Source organism: Ctenopharyngodon idella, chromosome 18 (genome assembly GCF_019924925.1).
Source record: "Ctenopharyngodon idella isolate HZGC_01 chromosome 18, HZGC01, whole genome shotgun sequence".
In the NCBI taxonomy this organism is placed as follows: domain Eukaryota; kingdom Metazoa; phylum Chordata; class Actinopteri; order Cypriniformes; family Xenocyprididae; genus Ctenopharyngodon; species Ctenopharyngodon idella.
In genome coordinates this window covers 14605524-14625685 of record NC_067237.1, presented here as the reverse complement: position 1 = coordinate 14625685, position 20162 = coordinate 14605524, and the positions used below count along the sequence as shown (strand labels likewise).

At 41.1% G+C, this 20162-nt stretch overlaps 1 protein-coding gene across 2 annotated transcripts in view; it reads left to right on the top strand.

The window, feature by feature from the left end:
• Positions 1-16721, top strand: part of fbn1 (fibrillin 1) — a 63843-nt gene extending 47122 nt beyond the window's left edge. Inside the window, exons 42-66 of one of the 2 annotated variants that reach the window (XM_051870134.1) lie at positions 36-191; positions 276-347; positions 435-560; positions 749-871; positions 1163-1282; positions 3223-3339; positions 3428-3553; positions 3647-3766; positions 3854-3979; positions 5017-5169; positions 5243-5305; positions 5376-5501; positions 5820-5939; positions 7102-7224; positions 7293-7424; positions 7500-7625; positions 9652-9858; positions 10051-10176; positions 10250-10372; positions 10626-10742; positions 11179-11307; positions 11427-11546; positions 14060-14291; positions 14387-14555; positions 14680-16721. In XM_051870134.1, coding sequence (XP_051726094.1) covers positions 36-191; positions 276-347; positions 435-560; positions 749-871; positions 1163-1282; positions 3223-3339; positions 3428-3553; positions 3647-3766; positions 3854-3979; positions 5017-5169; positions 5243-5305; positions 5376-5501; positions 5820-5939; positions 7102-7224; positions 7293-7424; positions 7500-7625; positions 9652-9858; positions 10051-10176; positions 10250-10372; positions 10626-10742; positions 11179-11307; positions 11427-11546; positions 14060-14291; positions 14387-14555; positions 14680-15057 — 3530 coding nt within the window. In that variant the 3' untranslated portion in view covers positions 15058-16721. The remainder of the gene's footprint in view (positions 1-35; positions 192-275; positions 348-434; positions 561-748; positions 872-1162; positions 1283-3222; positions 3340-3427; positions 3554-3646; positions 3767-3853; positions 3980-5016; positions 5170-5242; positions 5306-5375; positions 5502-5819; positions 5940-7101; positions 7225-7292; positions 7425-7499; positions 7626-9651; positions 9859-10050; positions 10177-10249; positions 10373-10625; positions 10743-11178; positions 11308-11426; positions 11547-14059; positions 14292-14386; positions 14556-14679) is intronic. The other variant, XM_051870135.1, reaches the window with a different exon arrangement.
• Positions 16722-20162: the final 3441 nt, after the last annotated feature.

The window sequence follows — 20162 nt, the reverse complement described above, 5'->3', positions numbered from 1 at the left end:
CAGACTGTGACGTGTTTGTTGTGGTGTGTGTTCAGACATGCGGAAGAGCTTGTGTTACAGGAATTACTATGATAACGCCACATGTGATGGAGAACTAGCCTACAACATGACTAAGAAGTTCTGCTGCTGCTCATACAACATCGGCCGGGCCTGGAATAAACCCTGCGAGCGCTGTCCCGTTCCCAGCACCAGTGAGACACACACTTCATCTGTTCACACACACACACATACACACACACACAGAGTCATGACCGTAACGCTGTTTTCTGCTGCAGATGAGTTTGCTGTGCTGTGTGGAAGTGAGATACCGGGATATTTCATTGACATCTACACTGGACAAATCATTGGTAAACACACACACATTCATCACACACTTCTACAGTTCTGTGTCTGCATGTTCCTCTAAGACTTCACATCCATCCTGTGATCCGCAGACATCGATGAGTGCCGTGAGATTCCCGGCGTGTGTGAGAACGGCGTGTGTATCAACATGATTGGCAGTTTCCGTTGTGAATGTCCGATGGGCTTCGTTTATAATGACAAGCTGCTGATCTGTGAGGGTAAGAGCTCTGTGTGTCACTGAAAGGTCATTCATGCTCATCTGATTCTGGAGTCTCAAATCTGTAACAGTATCACAAAAACAGCCAAATAAGTGACGGAGCTTCATGTGACAGGTTCTAGATTAACAATGAGATGATTTACTTCCAACATGAGATGCTCTGTGTGTGATTGTAACGTGTGCGTGCAGATATTGACGAGTGTCAGAACGGGCCGGTGTGTCAGCAGAATGCAGTCTGTCTGAACGTTCCTGGAAGTTTCCGCTGCGAGTGTAAACCTGGATACCGGCAAACTCCCACCCAGCAGTGTGTCGGTGAGTGCGTGTCAGACATGTCCCATCTCATATTGCTGCTACTTGGATATCAAAATTAATAGAATAAAATGAAACAGCAGCTCTCATGCTTAACAGGAAACCAGCAGTGATGCCTCCAGAAATATGTCACATGACTGGAGGGAAATGTGTTTAAAACAGCCGCCCTCAGAGCTCAAATCTGCTCTCATTCACATTACACCTGAAGTTAAAGTGAACTCAGATCAGTTTTGTGTGATTTGATGTGATGATGATGATGATGATGATGAGAGTGTTCGACTCTTGCTCTCTCAGATCGTAATGAGTGTGCTGAGAATCCAAACATCTGCAGTCCTGGTCAGTGTATCGACATGGTGGGTAGTTACCGCTGCTTCTGCCCCAATGGCTTCATATCCACCCCGGACCTGTGTATTGGTGAGAGATCAGCCTCACATACCTGTCTGTCTGTCCTTATGTCTGTCTGTAGATAAATAACTAACTAACCGCCTGTGGTCTGTGTTCATAACTAACAGACCTTCTGTGTTCATAACTAACCAATCGTCTGTGGTCCGTGTTCACAACTAACTAATCGTCTGTGGTCCGTGTTCACAACTAACTAATCATCTGTGGTCCGTGTTCATAACTAACTAATCATCTGTGGTCTGTGTTCATAACTAACTAATTGTCTGTGGTCCGTGTTTATAACTAACTAATCGTCTGTGGTCCGTGTTCACAACTAACTAATCGTCTGTGGTCCGTGTTCACAACTAACTAATCGTCTGTGGTCCGTGTTCATAACTAACTAATCGTCTGTGGTCTGTGTTCACAACTAACTAATCGTCTGTGGTCCGTGTTCACAACTAACTAATCGTCTGTGGTCCGTGTTTATAACTAACTAATCGTCTGTGGTCCGTGTTCACAACTAACTAATCGTCTGTGGTCCGTGTTCACAAATAACTAATCGTCTGTGGTCCGTGTTCATAACTAACTAATCGTCTGTGGTCCGTGTTCATAACTAACTAATCGTCTGTGGTCCGTGTTCACAACTAACTAATCGTCTGTGGTCCGTGTTCATAACTAACTAATCGTCTGTGGTCCGTGTTCACAACTAACTAATCGTCTGTGGTCCGTGTTCATAACTAACTAATCGTCTGTGGTCCGTGTTCACAACTAACTAATCGTCTGTGGTCTGTGTTCATAACTAACTAATCGTCTGTGGTCCGTGTTCATAACTAACTAATCGTCTGTGGTCTGTGTTCACAACTAACTAATCGTCTGTGGTCCGTGTTCACAACTAACTAATTGTCTGTGGTCCGTGTTTATAACTAACTAATCGTCTGTGGTCCGTGTTCACAACTAACTAATCGTCTGTGGTCCGTGTTCACAACTAACTAATCGTCTGTGGTCCGTGTTTATAACTAACTAATCGTCTGTGGTCCGTGTTCACAACTAACTAATCGTCTGTGGTCTGTGTTCATAACTAACTAATCGTCTGTGGTCCGTGTTCACAACTAACTAATCGTCTGTGGTCCGTGTTCATAACTAACTAATCGTCTGTGGTCCGTGTTCACAACTAACTAATCGTCTGTGGTCCGTGTTCACAACTAACTAATCATCTGTGGTCCGTGTTCATAACTAACTAACCGCCTGTGGTCTGTGTTCATAACTAACAGACCTTCTGTGTTCACAACTAACTAATTGTCTGTGGTCCATGTTCATAACAACTAATCATCTGTGGTCCGTGTTCATATCTAACTAATCGTCTGTGGTCTATGTTCATAACTAACTAATCGTCTGTGGTCTATGTTCATAACTAACTAATCGTCTGTCGTCCGTGTTCACAACTAACTAATCGTCTGTGGTCCGTGTTCATAACTAACTAATCGTCTGTGGTCTGTGTTCACAACTAACTAATCGTCTGTGGTCTGTGTTCACAACTAACTAATCGTCTGTGGTCTATGTTCATAACTAACTAATCGTCTGTGGTCTATGTTCATAACTAACTAATCGTCTGTCGTCCGTGTTCACAACTAACTAATCGTCTGTGGTCCGTGTTCATAACTAACTAATCGTCTGTGGTCTATGTTCATAACTAACTAATCGTCTGTCGTCCGTGTTCACAACTAACTAATCGTCTGTGGTCTGTGTTCACAACTAACTAATTGTCTGTGGTCCATGTTCATAACTAACTAACTAACTGTCTGTGGTCCGTGTTCACAACTAACTAACTGACCGGCTGTGTTCATGACTAAATAACCGTCAGTAGTCTCTGTATTCATAACTAACCAACTGCCTGTGTTTGTAGCAAACTGAACATCTGTGTACATAACCATCCTTCTATGTTCATAACTAACTAACCTGTGGTCTGTGTTCAGATGTGGACGAGTGCGAGCGTCAGCCATGTGGAAATGGAACCTGTAAGAACACCGTGGGCTCCTACAACTGCTTGTGTTACCCAGGATTCCAGCTGTCACACAACAACGACTGCATCGGTACACACACACACAAATATTTATTAATTCCACAGCAGACAGGCATGTGTTTGTGTATTAACGGCTCTGTTTTGTGCATGCGGTTCAGACACAGATGAGTGCGCGTCACTCCGGGGCTTGTGTCGCAACGGAAACTGCATCAACACAGTGGGCTCGTTTGTGTGCGTGTGTCTGGATGGGTATAAACTCTCTCCTGATGGCCGGATGTGTGTGGGTGAGTCCTGAAGCTCCTCTACCAGACCTCCAGTGTGTGTGTGTGTGTGTGTGATGACATCACATCCACATGCTCCTGTGCTCTTCTGCTTAGACATCAACGAGTGTTTAATCAGCCCCGGCACCTGCGGCCCTGGGATGTGTCAGAATCTGGACGGCTCCTACAGGTGCATCTGTCCTCCTGGATATTTCCTGCAGAACGACAGGTGTGAAGGTCAGTGACAGTCCACCACCATCTTCACTAGTATCAGTGCTCACAGTCATGTGGTCTAACCGCAGTCATCCATGTGTTTGTGTTCAGATATTGACGAATGCTCTCAGACTCCAGAGATCTGCATCTTTGGCAAGTGTGTGAACACACCGGGCAGCTTCAGGTGCGAATGTCCGGAGGGATTCCAGCTGTCCTCGTCCGGAATAAGATGTGTGGGTGAGTTATATATCCCAGAATTCCATAGGTTGAAAACTGGCATCTTCATTTTTGCTTCATGTTTTTGCCGTAGGTCACTGGCCATGAAGCTCGTTGTGTTTAATGAGTAATGTTTTGTTCCTCATGCGGACTGTGTGATGTCATACATGCAGGAAACTGAACACAGAGCCGTTCGTTCGTTTCTTTACTCACACTTTCCATCCTCCTTCTGTCTCTCTGACCCTGTGGACAGGGTGTGTGTGTGTGTGTGTGTGTGTGGTTATAAGGGTGGAAATGCTTCTGCAAATGAGAAACAGGCCTCAGGGAATAAAAGAAACCCAGCCGCCCATCTCTTTATCAACAGCGCACACACACACACACACACACACACACATACACACACACAAATGTGGTCATTCCATAAACTTCTTGTTTTTATATACAGCTAGTTATAAATAATATAACCTAACCGTAATCCACACACTATCACTAACAGAAAACTTTCTTCATTTTTATGATTTAAATGTTTATTTATTTACTTTATTTTATATAGGTTTTGTTTGACTCACTTCTGGGTACAAATTTGTCCCTAAAATATGGTTAAGTAGGTTATGGCAAGTGATGGTTAACACACACACACACACATACACATTTAGGCACCTTGTGGTGTCTATATCTGTGATGTTTGTCCGTGTGTGTTAATGCTAATTCTCTTGATGCATTTTGTGCATTGATGAATCATTTGAGAAGAATCATTTAGGAAGAATCATTTGAGAAATAATTATTTGTGAACCATTTGGGATGAATCATTACAGAAGAATTATTTGGGAAGAATCATTTAGGGAAAATCATTTGAGAAAATTATTTAGGAAGATCCACTTGTCAACAATCATTTGGGAAGAATCATTTGAGAATTAATAATTTCAGAAGGAATCATTTGAGAATCTCTAATTTCCTGAAGTCTAGTCAATTTTATTGTATCTTCACAATACACATTGCTTCAAATCAACTTTACAGAAAAAAAAAAAAACACTGTGTGTTTCTTCTGACTCTGTCAGATATTCGTGTGAATTACTGTTACACTAAGTTCGAGAACGGACGCTGTTTGGCTCCGAAGCCATTGAACACCACTAAAGGCGAATGCTGCTGCAACACCATGCCGGGTGAGGGATGGGGCGACCCGTGTGAGATCTGCCCCTCCAGTAAGGACGGTGAGTACAAACACACACACATATATATGATTTAATTGCAGTAATAATCATTGAGGATGTGTGTGTGTTTCAGAGACGTTCAGTGCTCTGTGTCCCACTGTGGGCACGACCCACAGTATAGACGGCACGCCTGTAGGTGAGTGTCAGTGAATCAGACTCGTTCACCTTGTGTCCATGAGCACACACTGACCGATGGTGTGTTTCAGATGTGGACGAGTGTGCGGTGAACCCCGGCATCTGTAAGAACGGCCACTGCATCAACACGGACGGGACGTTCCGCTGTGAATGCCCCATCGGGTACCAGCTCGACTCCACCCAGATCAACTGTAAAGGTCAGTGTTTAAGTCAAGACATCAGTTTCAGATATATGCGATACAGATTGTTTCAAAGCAGCTTCACTTTAATAAACAGGAAAAAAACGGTGTTCATGTTGGAAAATTCATCAATTATGAAACAAATTCAATTGCAGCTATAAGCAGCTATGGTGACATTCAGCTCAATTCAGCTCTCGTTTGATGGTGTCAGTGAAGTTAAATGGATAATATTACTGAATATTGTCTGTTTTTGGTCATGTGATATGCATCTCCATCATTTTAAATCATAAGCAGATCATCAGGTGTTGTGTGTGTAACTGTGCTCTCCGTCATCAGACACAAACGAGTGTGAGCTGGGGAACCCGTGTGGTAATGGCACCTGCACGAACGTGGAGGGAGGGTTTGAATGCAGCTGCGACGAGGGTTTCGAGCCTGGACCCATGATAACCTGTGAAGGTCAGTAATGTGCTGCTGCTCTGCTGACCTGCAGATGTTCTTGTAGGCCACCTTCACACTCAAGCCCAGATTGATTCTGGCGGTATCGTTCGGTTCTGATTTATCTTCACCACTCTAACTAGTGTTCACACAGAACATGTTTTGCATTCTGTACTGTAAAAAACTATTTTTCGAAATTCTAAATAAAACAAAGATTATTGATATAGTGATATAACCCTAACCCTAACAATAAATAAAACGATAACTATAACTATAGTGATAATTATAACAATAACTAATGACTAAACTAATGACTAAACTAAATATAGCAATAACTATAACGATAACTATAATGATAACTATAACGATAACTATGATAACAACAATGATAACTATAACAATAACTACAATAACTATAGTGATGATTATAACAATAACTATAAACTAAACTACAGTGATAACTATTATGACAAACAATCATAGCTATGGTGATAAATATCACGATAACTATAACGATAACTATAACGTTAACTATGATAACGACAATGAGAACTATAACAATAAATAAAATGATAACTATAATAACTATAGTGATATTTATAATGATAACTAATGACTAAACTACATGACTAAACTAATGACTAAACTAAATATAGCGAACAATAACTATAGCGATAACTATAATGATAACCATATAGTGATAACTATAACAATAATTATAGCAGTAACAATAATGATAACGACAATGATATCTATAACAATAAATATAGAAATAATGATAGCTATAGCGATAACTATAATGATAACTATAACACTAAATATAGAAATAATGATAGCTATAACAATAACTATAGCGATTACTATAACTATAACCATAAATATAGTGATAACTATAACAATAATTATAGCAGTAACAATAACGATAACAACAATGATATCTATAACAATACATATAGAAATAATGATAGCTATAACAATAACTATAGTATCTATAATCATAATAATGATAACTATATTAGTTGTTTATTCTAAGTGCGCGCTGCAGTTTTGTCTGCTCGAGCTCTTAAAATTTGGATTCTTCCCACCAAAGAAACGCCCAACGGATTCCACACCAATGAAACAAACTGAGCGCTGATGTCACATGTGCACTAGCATTTGATTAAACCATATGATGTGTTTTCAGATGTAAACGAGTGTTCCCTGAATCCTCTGCTGTGTGCATTCCGCTGTGTCAACACGTTTGGATCGTACGAATGCAAATGTCCAGTGGGATATGTGCTGAGAGAAGACCGCCGGATGTGCAAAGGTAAAGACGTCATAAACACATACGTATCATCGTGCTTAAACACACCATGTGCCGCTTGTGTTCATCAGATCAGAACGAGTGTGAGGACGGGCTGGACGACTGTGCGTCCAGAGGGATGACCTGTAAGAATCTGATCGGCACGTACATGTGTATCTGCTCGCCGGGATACACGAGACAGCCCAACGGAGACAGCTGCGTGGGTGAGCAGCACACGTCACATGTTTACTGGCGCTCGCTCCAGCGCTCAGAGTCCTGACGCGTGTGTTTGTGCACAGATCTGAACGAGTGCACGGCCAAGCCAGGCATCTGTGAGAACGGCCGCTGCGAGAACACGGTGGGCAGTTACCGCTGCATCTGCGATCAGGGCTTCAGTCCCAGTTCCAGCAGAACCGAGTGCATCGGTAAGAGTGTGACGTCACTGTAACCTCACACATAGATTCAGACCAGTGAGAGCTGACAATAATAACTAAAACGATAAATATAATGATAACTATAGTGATTATTATAACGATAACTAATAACTAAACTACGGCGATAACTATTATGACAAACAGTGATAGCTATGGCGATAAATATAGCGATAACTGTAGCGATAACTATTATGATAACTATAACGATAACTATGATAACGACAATGAGAACTATAACAATAAATAAAATGATAACTATAATAACTATAGTGATAATTGTAACGATAACTAATGACTAAACTAATGACTAAACTAAATATAGCAATAACTATTATGATAACTATAACGATAACTATGATAACAACAATGATAACTATAACGATAACTATGATAACGACAATGAGAACTATAACAATATATAAAATGATAACTATAATAACTATAGTGATATTTATAACGATAACTAATGACTAAACTAATGACTAAACTAAATATAGCGATAACTATAACTTTTATAACTATAACAATAACTATAATAACTATAACAGTAACTTTGAAAATGACAATAAGAACTATAATGATAAATATAGTGATAACTATAACAATAACTATGATAATGACAATGAGAACTATAATGAAAAATATAGTGATACTATAACAATAACTATAACGATAACTTTGATAATGACAATAAGAACTATAACAGTAAATATAACGATAACTATAGTGATAATTATAACGATAACTAATGACTAAACTACAGAGATAACTATACTGATAAACAGTGATAGCTATTGCGATAAATATAGCAATAACTATAACAATAACTATAATGATATAATGATAACTATAGTGATAATTATAACGATAACTAATGACATTAACTACAGCGATAAGTATACTGATAAACATAGTGATAGCTATGGCGATAACTATAATGATAACGACAATGAGAACTATAATGGTAAATATAACGATAACTATATAGTGATAATAATAACGATAACTAATAACTATAACTACAGCGAATAACTACAGTGATAACTATACTGATAAACAGTGATAGCTATGGCGATAACTAGCGCTATCTATAATGATAACTATGATAATGACAATGAGAATTATAGTGATAAATATAACAATAACTATAACGATAACGACAATGATATCTATAACAATAAATATAGAGATAACTATAACGATAACAATAATAACTACTGTGATAATTATAACGATAAATAATGACATTATGCTGTGTATAGCTATGGCGATAACTAGCGATATCTATAATGATAATGACAATTATAACTATAACGATAAATGTAGCAATAACTATAACGACAACTATGATTATAACTATAACTACAGTGATAATTATAATGATAAATATAGCTATGCCAGTAACTGTAGCGTTAACTATAATGATGACTATCATAACTATAACGAGAACTATAACGATAGATAGCTCTAACAACTATGACTATAACTATTGTAGTAACTATAACCACAACTACAGTGATAACTATACCGATAAATATTAGAGTAACTGCCACGATATGTATAATGATAACTATAAGCATAACTATAGTGATAACTATAATAGTAAATATAGCGCTAACTATAGCAATAACGATAATGATATTAGTGTCCACTCCAAGGGACAATATTCTGTTTTGTCATCGGATGGATTCTGATTGGCTGTTAATGTTTTTATCGTTTTTATCATGAAAGTGAATCCAATGAAATCGTTCCTCTGTTCCGTTATCGTTATAGTTGTTATTGTTATAGTGATGTGGACTTCACTATTCTCAAAGAATTAGAATGATTATTAGAACTTTATAGTTATCGTTATTATTATTGTTCTTGGTGTAAATGGGCCCTAAGTCAGGAAACTTAGTGGTTGAAGCTGTTTAACCAAAGATGTCTTGCTGGCATCCTCCTGAAAAGCGCACTGTATATTTGTGATTGTGTATGCTTTGCCAATAACAGATGCTGTGTGTGTGTGTGTGTGTGTCAGATAACCGTCAGGGCTTCTGCTTCCTGGAGGTTCTCCAGACCATGTGTCAGATGAGTTCCAGCAGTCGGGTCAGCGTCAGGAAGTCCGAGTGCTGTTGTGACGGGGGCCGCGGCTGGGGGCCCAACTGTGAGCTCTGCCCGCTGCCCGGCACCACCCAATACAAGAAGATGTGCCCGCTCGGACCTGGCTACAACACTGACAGCCAGGGTAACACACACACTGACTGTGTTCATTAAATGTGTTTGTTTTTATGTATACACAATTAATCAAAATACAACTGAAAACAGAAGAGATGTTTTAAGGACTTCCTTGTCCTCCTTTTAAGGACTCCAGAAAAATGGTGCAGCCCCCTATGATATCTGTCTGATCTGTGTGTTAACGAATGTGTGTGTTGCACAGATATTGACGAGTGTAAGGTGATGGGGAATCTGTGTAAGAACGGTCAGTGTTTGAACACGCAGGGCTCCTTCAGTTGCATCTGTAAACCAGGATACACCACTGACATCAGGGGCACACAGTGTGTGGGTGAGTCTCGCACACACAGATGTTTGACTGGATTATTGAGCTCGTCTCACAGACTTCCGCTGTTTATGTGTAGATGTGGACGAGTGTGTTCAGGCTCCTAAACCCTGTAACTTCATCTGTAAGAACACGGAGGGCGGGTACCTGTGCTCCTGCCCACGCGGATACGTGCTTCAGGACGACGCCAAGAGCTGCCGGGGTAAAACACACACACACACACACACACACACACACACACACAGACGGAGCGGTTAGTGAGTCTAGACTAAATCTCACTTCCTCCTGCCCCAGATAAGAGCTAAACACAAGCCTGATTAAACACACATTTCATTACCGACACACGGTTCATTATTTACACCGGTGCAGCGTCACGCCTGCAGTCTCAGAGCTCAGGTTCACCGGCGGGACAGAGCGTGTGTGTGTGTTGATTTAACTCTGTATCTCTCTCTCAGACCTGGACGAATGCGCAACCAAACAACACAACTGTCAGTTCCTGTGCGTCAACACCATTGGAGGATTCACCTGCAAATGCCCAGCAGGATTCACACAGCACCACACGGCCTGCATCGGTGAGAGCACACTGAATGCAGATTATATAATGCTGATAACCACATAGTCATCTATAGTTAGACTAGTGCACTAAATAGACGTTTACAGAGGAGAAACACTTCACATTTACCTTTAGTTGATGATGTCACAGGTCACACCCTGGTACTGCGCACACTCGCCTCGCTTTAGTCTCGTTTACATGAGCAGATGTTGAGGATGTAATGTCACGTCTGCCGTGTCGTCTGGTGTCACGGTGACCCAGCTGTCCGTTGTTTTGGGATGTACCGCCTCTGTTGCTGTGGTTACAGCAGCTGGTGTTTAGATGTGATCCATTAGCTGAGGTAAACAGCTGTAAAACATAAACCCTTGACTGTGTCCTCGAGCCCTTCCCTTTCCTGTCCTGACACTGCGACCTATGAATTAGAGTGATAAACTGTGTGTGTGTGTGTGTGACAGATAATAATGAATGTGCCTCCGAACCGGGTCTCTGTGGTCCGAACGGAGTGTGTCAGAACAGCCCCGGCAGCTTCAACTGTGAGTGTCAGAGAGGATTTGCCCTCGACCCCAACGGACAGCACTGTGAAGGTACACACACTCACACACGCACATACATACTCACACACCACACAGAGACACAAACACAGCACTGTGTCTATGAAAATATCCATTAATACAGTGTGTGTGTGTGTGTGTGTGTGTGTCAGACATGGACGAGTGTGTCGGGAATCATCGCTGTCAGCACGGCTGTCAGAACCTGGTGGGCGGCTACAGATGCAGCTGTCCTCAGGGATACCTGCAGCACTACCAGTGGAACCAGTGCGTCGGTGAGACACGTTCACCTGTCTATCTGTCTGTCTATCCATTTGTCTGTCTGTCCGTTTGTTTGTCTGTCTGTCCATTTGTTTGTCTGTCTGTCTGTCTGTTTGTTTGTTTGTTTGCTTGTCTGTCTGTCCGTCTGTTTGTTTGTCTGTCCATTTGTCTGTCTGTCTGTCCGCTTGTCTGTCTGTCCATTTGTCTGTCCGTCTGTCTGTCTGTCCGTCTGTTTGTTTGTCTGTCTGTCTGTCTGTCCGTCTGTTTGTTTGTCTGTCCATTTGTCTGTCCGTCTGTCTGTCTGTCCATTTGTCTGTCCGTCTGTTTGTTTGTTTGTCTGTCTGTTTGTCCATCTGTCCATTTGTCTGTCTGTCCATTTGTCTGTCTGTCCGTCTGTCCATTTGTCTGTCTGTCCATTTGTCTGTCTGTCTGTCCATTTGTCTCTCCATCTGTCTGTCTGTCTGTCTGTCTGTCTGTCCATTTGGATGTCCGTTTGTCTGTCTGTCCATTTGTCTGTCTGTCCATTTGTCTGTCTGTCTGTCCGTCTGTCTGTCCATTTGTCTATCCATCTGTCTGTCTGTCCATTTGTCTGTCCATCTGTCTGTCTATTTGTCTGTCTGTCTTATCCGTTTGTCTGTCTGTCTGTCTGTCCGTCTGTCTGTCCATTTGTCTGTCTGTCTGTCTGTCTGTCTGTCTGTCCGTCCGTCTGTCCATTTGTCTATCCATCTGTCTGTCTGTCTATTTGTCTGTCTGTCTGTCCGTTTGTTTGTCTGTCTGTCTGTCCTTTTGTCTGTTTGTCTGTCTGTCTGTCTATCCGTTTGTCCGTCTGTCTGTCCATTTGTCTGTCCGTCCGTCTGTCTGTCCATTTATCTATCCATCTGTCTGTCTGTCCATTTGTCTGTCCGTCTGTCTGTCCATTTGTCTGTCCGTCCGTCTGTCTGTCCATTTATCTATCCATCTGTCTGTCTGTCCATTTGTCTGTCCGTCTGTCTGTCCATTTGTCTGTCCGTCCGTCTGTCCATTTGTCTGTCCGTCCGTCTGTCTGTCCGTTTGTCTGTCTGTCTGTCTCTCCGTCTGTCTGTCCATTTGTCTATCCATCTGTCTGTCTGTCCATTTGTCTGTCCATCTGTCTGTCTATTTGTCTGTCTGTCTGTCTGTCTGTCTTATCCGTTTGTCTGTCTGTCTGTCTGTCCATTTGTCTGTCCATTTGTCTGTCTGTCTGTCTGTCCGTCCGTCTGTCTGTCCATTTGTCTATCCATCTGTCTGTCTGTCTATTTGTCTGTCTGTCTGTCCGTTTGTTTGTCTGTCTGTCTGTCCTTTTGTCTGTTTGTCTGTCTGTCTGTCTATCCGTTTGTACGTCTGTCTGTCCATTTGTCTGTCCGTCCGTCTGTCTGTCCATTTATCTATCTATCCATCTGTCTGTCTGTCCATTTGTCTGTCCGTCTGTCTGTCCATTTGTCTGTCTGCCTGTCTGTCCGTTTGTCTGTCTGTCCATTTGTCTGTCTGTCCATTTGTCTGTCTGTCTGTCCGTCTGTCTGTCCATTTGTCTGTCTGTCCGTCTGTCTGTCCATTTGTCTATCCATCTGTCTGTCTATTTGTCTGTCTATTTCTCTGTCTGTCTGTCTGTCTTATTTGTTTGTCTGTCTGTCTGTCTGTCCATTTGTCTGTCCGTCTGTCTGTCCGTTTGTCTGTCTGTCTGTCCGTCTGTCTGTCCGTTTGTCTGTCTGTCTGTCCGTCTGTCTGTCCATTTATCTATCCATCTGTCTGTCCATTTGTCTGTCTGTCTGTCTGTCCATTTGTCTGTCTGTCCGTCTGTCTGTCTGTCCATTTGTCTGTCCGTCTGTCTGTCCGTTTGTCTGTCTGTCTGTCTGTCTGTCTGTCCGTTTGTCTGTCTGTTTGTCCATTTGTCTATCCATCTGTCTGTCTGTCTGTCTGTCCATTTGTCTGTCCGTCTGTCTGTCCTTTTGTTTGTCTATCTGTCTGTCCATTTGTCTGTCCTTCTGTCTGTCCGTTTGTCTGTTCGTCTGTCTGTCTGTCTGTCTGTCCGTCTGTTTGTTTGTCTGTCCGTTTGTCTCTCTGTGTCTGTTAGGGCTGGGTATTGACAGATTTCATTTGATTCGACTTCGATATTTCTATTCACATGCTTGTGATTCAATTAAATTCCGATTGATTAATTTGGATTAGTGGCGAAAATGTTTCGCCGAAACCACAGTTTTCAGTTTCAGTGGTTTTGGAGGGCTGAAATCATTGACTGAAAAAGTGACGTTTAATTAGCACTTCTCCAATGGTGCGTTTTGACTGTGTTCAGTGCACGAACAAAACTTAAGTTGATAAATTAATATTGTCCCAGTCTGTCTCTCTGTGGTCTGTTGGTCAGTCACCTTTCGCTGGAATTCTAGCTGGTCCTCACGCTCCCGCAGACTGTCCGTCTGCACGCTGAGAGATTATGAAAGTGAATGTAGGTCAGCGGAGCTGCACTGTGGGAACCGACCTGACCTTTCACCCCTGTGTGTGTCTGTGTGTCCAGATGAGAACGAGTGCCAGAACAGTCAGATATGCGGCGGCGCCTCGTGTCACAACACGCTGGGCAGTTTCCGCTGCCTGTGTCCGACGGGCTTCGCCTTCGAGCAAATGGTAGGTGGCTGTCAGGACGTCAACGAGTGCAGCTCATCGCAGAACCCCTGCACATACGGCTGCTCCAATACGGACGGAGGTTACGTGTGCGGCTGCCCACCCGGATACCTGAGAGCAGGACAGGGGTCAGAATCTCACACACACAGACACATTTCTGATGAATTCTGTTGTGTGTTTCTGGATCCCTCATGTGTAAATATGACGTGTGTGTGTGTTTCAGTCACTGTCTCTCTGGAGCGGGTCTGTCGGCCGGCGGCTCTCCTCTGACTCCCTCTGCTGACACCGACGAGAACTCGCTCTCTCCCGAGGCCTGTTATGAGTGTAAGATCAACGGCTATCCAAAGAAGGGCCGCAAACGCAGAGACGTCAACACAACCGAAGAGCTTCAGGTAATCGCAGTGTTCGCTGCAGACGTTTAATGAGCTCATCATATGTGATTATATGATCATACAGTCAGCCTTCATGTCTGAATGTGTGCAAATCATTCCTCTAACGGTGTGTGTGTTTCTCCAGAATGATCTGGACTTGGTCAGTCTGGCCAGTGTGGACGTGGACAACACACTCCAGCTGCATCTGAACATCAGCTCGCTGAAGAGCAAAGACCACATCATCGACTTTGTCCCGGCGCTGTCGACGCTCACCAACCACGTGCGCTACACCATCGACTACGGCAACGACGACGGCCTGTTCAGGATGAACCAGAAGGACGGCGTCAGCTACCTGCACATATCCAAGAAGAAAGCTCTCCAGCCAGGGGCGTATTATTTACAAATCCGCAGCATGCCCCTGTCCGGTAGAAAAGAACCGGCGGAAGAGCAGCCGGACACGGACTACCTCAGCGGGCAGCTGGGAGACGCTCTGCTCATGCGAGTACAGATCGTCCTGCACTGATTCACCAAACAGACAGACTGCCGCAGCTACGGCCAAAGACCAGCACCTATCGCACCCGCGCGCTTCCTCTCCATCATACGCTCGCATCGAATATAGCAGCTGTGGAGGAACGGACGCGAGCCGCACGCGTGCCGAAGAGCCTCGCTCTCTCTCTCTCGCCGCTCCCGCTCAGTCTATCGCATCTTACTGCTGCTGCACTGCAGAAAACCACTTCCTAATCAGTGTTTTTGTCTTGTTTTCCAGAACAAATATCTAAACATTCTTAAATCAAGATGCTTGAGAAGCAAAATGAGTCTTGGTTTCTGAAAAATGATCAAAATTAAGTGAGATGTTGCTTACAAACAAACAAAAAAAATCTCCCAATGGAGTCAGAAAAATAAACTTATTTCATCTTCATCTTTCTTTAGTTGCTGTTTAAGCATGAAAAAGGCGGGAGTTCTTCTCTATATCAGTGTCAGTGTTTCTGAACTCCCTGAAACGCCTCCATCTGTAGTTTTCTTCACAATATTCCTCATTTAAATAATTCATACGCAGAATAAAGGGGCGGGGCCTGGTAGAGTTAGTTAGTAGTGTGTTGAAACTGGCGGTTATGGTAAGGGGCGGGACACATTTAAATAGGCGCTTTTACATTTATCTTTAAAAGCGAATCTTCCGCCATCGTCTTGTCAGTCAGCTCCTCACTCTCGTGATGAATGAAACCTGACTCCTGCTGCTGATCTGTGCTGCGACTCAAACACATTTCCCAAACACGCTCGAAGCGCTTGACCAATCAGAGCACATTGTGCTTTTCAGAAGGAGGGGCTTCATAGAGACAGGAACTAAACAGAGCGTTACTGACAGACTGGGAAGAGAGGAGCTGAACAATGGAGAATATGAGGAAAATAATCAACATTCAAGCAGGAAAACCTGTTCTAGTAGAGCACAAAAACTACATCAAGACTTTGGAAAAGGGGATAAAATCGCTTTTTAAATCACAGTTCATTTACTTGAGTAGGAAAATAAAGAGTTTGTGCTTAAAACAAGAATAAATATCTACCAATAGGGTCAAGAAAATCAACTTAATTCAAAGAAAAATTTTTCCGACTCCATTGGCAGATGTTTCTTATTGTTTTAAGCATAATCGCACTTAATTTGATTCATTTTTTCAGTAAACAAGACTTAATACCTTCAGTCATTTCTCTTCTCCAGTAAATGTATCTTGATTTAAGAATGTTTAGATATTTGTACTGGAAAACAAGACAAAAATACTGAGGAAGAACATCATGTTTTGCAGGGCAGTCACGTGAGCGCATTGATTCAAGCACTGTAATAATCGTCCGCGGCTGACCGACGCTTTCTGTTCTCTCCTGCAACTATACTACATGTAATTTAAGTGTGTCTATACTGTAACCGTGTCACTTTGTTACTCGCGATGTAAACTAGAGGACCCCTGGAACGGAGGGGTTTGTAATGGTGCTTGTTATAATGACCAACTACTTGTAAACTGTGTTTCTGTGACTCGATCCATGCACTGAGGTCTTACGGCCACACGCACTTCCACACACACGCTCACCGCGTCATCGGCCGTCTGGCCTCGGCCTGGAGAACCACGCCGTTCTGTTCTGTGTTCACACTTGCGAGGGGTTTAGTTGTACATTCACAATAAAAACATATTTTTGGTTGTACGGGTCGACTCGACCGCTTGCCTTACTCGATTTCAGAACAGCAGAATCTTTCGTTCTCTGTCGGTTCCTCTTAGAACCGCAGAAAACTATGATTCATTCAAGGTCACATGACGATTGTATTGTAAACCAGTTGTATTGGTAATACTGTGGTCATCAATAACCCAGTAAAGCCTGACATACGAAATAATAGTCAGATAAATCTTTTTTTTTTTTTTTTAAATGGAACAGTTTATTTGACCTTTGCACTATACATGTGTTTTTTGTTGAGTATCATATTTGATACATCAGGCTCATATAGTGAGAATATGGAGGAAAATCAGCTCAAACTGAGCAAAAATGAGCAATTTGGAGCAGATGCTGACGGGTCATTGACGAATAATGTTTTTAAAAGTGTCAAAAAATATAATGGAGATATAAGTTTTATTAAGTGTTAACAATGAGATTATGTGTTTTTTATAATCACTTAACACTGCTTTTGTCATTTATTACAAGATGGACAAAATTAGTCACCAAAAAAGTCCAAAATTTCGGTTTTACCGAATGACAATATTTTCAAACAATGCTAACAGGCTGATATCTAGCTAGCTACAGTAGCAATGGACAATCGAACATTTTATATTTAGTACAAGTTTTTAAAATATTACAACATTTTCCATGTTTTATAGCGGTTGCACCGAATGACCTGATGTTTCGGGACATGCATATGATCAAGTGAAAACATGAATTTTTCAAATAGTTAAAAGAGAGTTAGTTACTTTGCTTGACGACCATGTGGTCCTTTGCAGGTGTCTGAATGATGTCACATCCTGTCACATGATACTGACCGCATGACTTGATCCAAAATGGTCTCTTTATATTGGTTACTCCGAATGACATCAATGAAATTCATTTTTCCGGACATTCTTTCTCATAAAAAAGCAACAACTTCTACACATAATTTTAACACCATTTTGCACTATGTTGATATATGATGTTATAAAATCATGCCAGAATAAAAAATATATACATTTATTACATTTTAAGATATTTTAATCACAAATGAAAAGGCTGTATTGGCCTTTGGACGGTTAAACCGAATGATCTTTTGAAACTTCAGAATCTTTAAAATAACTTTATATGTAGAAAAATATAATTAAAACCTTTTGGATTCAATAAAAGAGATCTAGTTGTACTACCTTACATACTTTGGATGTCATATCTTTGTTTTTTATTATTATTAAGGCCTTTGAACCGTCACGTCATTGACCCTGATATTTATTTGGACAAAAAGTGATGAAATTCCAATGCTTGTAATGTAAATCATGAGATCTTTATAACAGTACAGCAGATACTGACATAAAATGCATATAAATATCAATATTTGCCAATAATTCAATAATAATGTCTTAGTAAGGCGATATTAATATGCTTAGTTTTATGATCAAAGCTCTGTAGTTTTAAAACATAAAATGCAATGCAATACGATTGACAGATGAACAAATAAACCTTCCTCAAAAGCCTGATGATCATATTTGATACTCATGAATTTTTCTAAAATATGTTTGGATAATCAAGTAAACCTGCTTCAGTCCAGTTGAAATATTACTAACAATATCAAGGTTACTTGATATAAATCAGTGCAGATTTCACAGCAGAAAGACACGAACTGAAGGACGTTTGTACAATTACTAAAAGACTTTTACTTGATAAAAAGTCTAAACTATCAATCAGACGACAGAAGGACTGTAGGAGATTGAGTGACAGGTTTATCAGCAGCATTTTGTTCATAGAGGCCTCAGAAATCTGCATATCAAATAGTAGGTTTTAGAGAGTTAATGTATTTTGGGTCCAATGTAATTTCCATGAATATGGTTCATTCAGCACAATGGTGTATTTCAGTACTATACATTCTAAAAAAAATGGGCTAAAAATAACCCAAGTTGGGTTAGAAATGGACAAACCCACTGTGATTGGGTTGTTTTTTAACCCAGCGGTTGGGTTAAATGTTTGATCAACCCGCTGGGTAGTTTTATTTAACTCAACTATTGTTTAAAAATTACTATATGGCTGACTTAAAATGAACCCAAAATATGTTGGAAATTAAAAATCAGACACATAATTACTAGAAACAATAATAATCAAAAGGTGAACATTTATTAATAAGCAATTTAATTAAACATTAATAAATGTTCATTTATTAAACAATAAAAAAAAAAAGTTTCCAACATACTTTGGGTTCATTTTAAGCAAGCAATACTGTAATTTTTAAACAATAGTTGAGTTAAATAAAACTGCTCAGCATATTGATCAAACATTTAACCCAAACGCTGGGTTTGTCCATTTTCAACCAAACTTGGGTTGTTTTAGAGTGTAGTATACAATTTTTTGTAAGGGTAAAGATGAGCAGTTTATCTGATCTTAACAAAAATCACAAAATCTAAACCTGCAGTACAGAAGAATCTGTGGATGATGAAGAGTTTTGTTGTTTTCATCATTTCAAATCTACTAAGTCACTGATTTACAACAGCAATCAAAGGTTTAGACACATCAGTTCTCCTCATGTTAGATGCAGTGATAAAGCCTGTGAATGATGTCGTGATCAAAACAAATGAAAACTCTTATATTGTCTAGATTCCTGTACTTGAGTTCAAAGCTGTCTGGTTTTGGCTCCGTCCCAAATGGCACACTTCATGTGCACTTGCGGTCTTATGAACTTAAAATGGCCGCCACGTATGTGTCTGTTAAGTCTACGGGACTAGGGTAGGGGTGTTTAAACTGTCCAGCAGAGTTGCCTGGAAGATTCTAATATGCCTAGTAAGACCTTGATCAGCTGTTCAGGTGTTTAATTGGGGTTGGAGCTGAACTCTGCAGGACAGTGACCCTCCAGGACAGGACTGGACACCCCATTTGCCATTTTTAGGTTTCAGAAGGGTGCTCGTGAGCCGATATGCGCACTGAAGCGAGCCCCGCAGCAGACTTCAAAGCAGCATTACATCACAATAGTGTGGAGTCGATGGAAGATTGCGAGAGCCATTTGGGACACAGCCTTTGTCCATTATGGCTGCGCATGTTTTTATAAACTGCCCTGTAGCGCCACCCAGTGGCTCCTGAGCGACATTCACAAATCAGTGCAGTGTTTAAAAGACAAAAACCCTGCCATAAGCTCTCATTTGTTAACATTAATGGATTAACTAACAATGAGCAATACATTTTTTTTACAGCAATTAATCTGTTAGTGTTAATAAAAATGTTCATATTAATTCAGTGCATTAACTACTAACATCTTGTTCATTGTTAGTTCATGTTTACTAAATTAACAAATTGTAAAGTGTTAAAATAGTGTAAAATATACTAAATCAAGAAAGTTAAAAGATAAAACCATTGCTTTATAAATGCGCGCGCGCACACACACACACACACACACACACACACTTGTAAAACAGTCACAAATGTTCCAGTGGA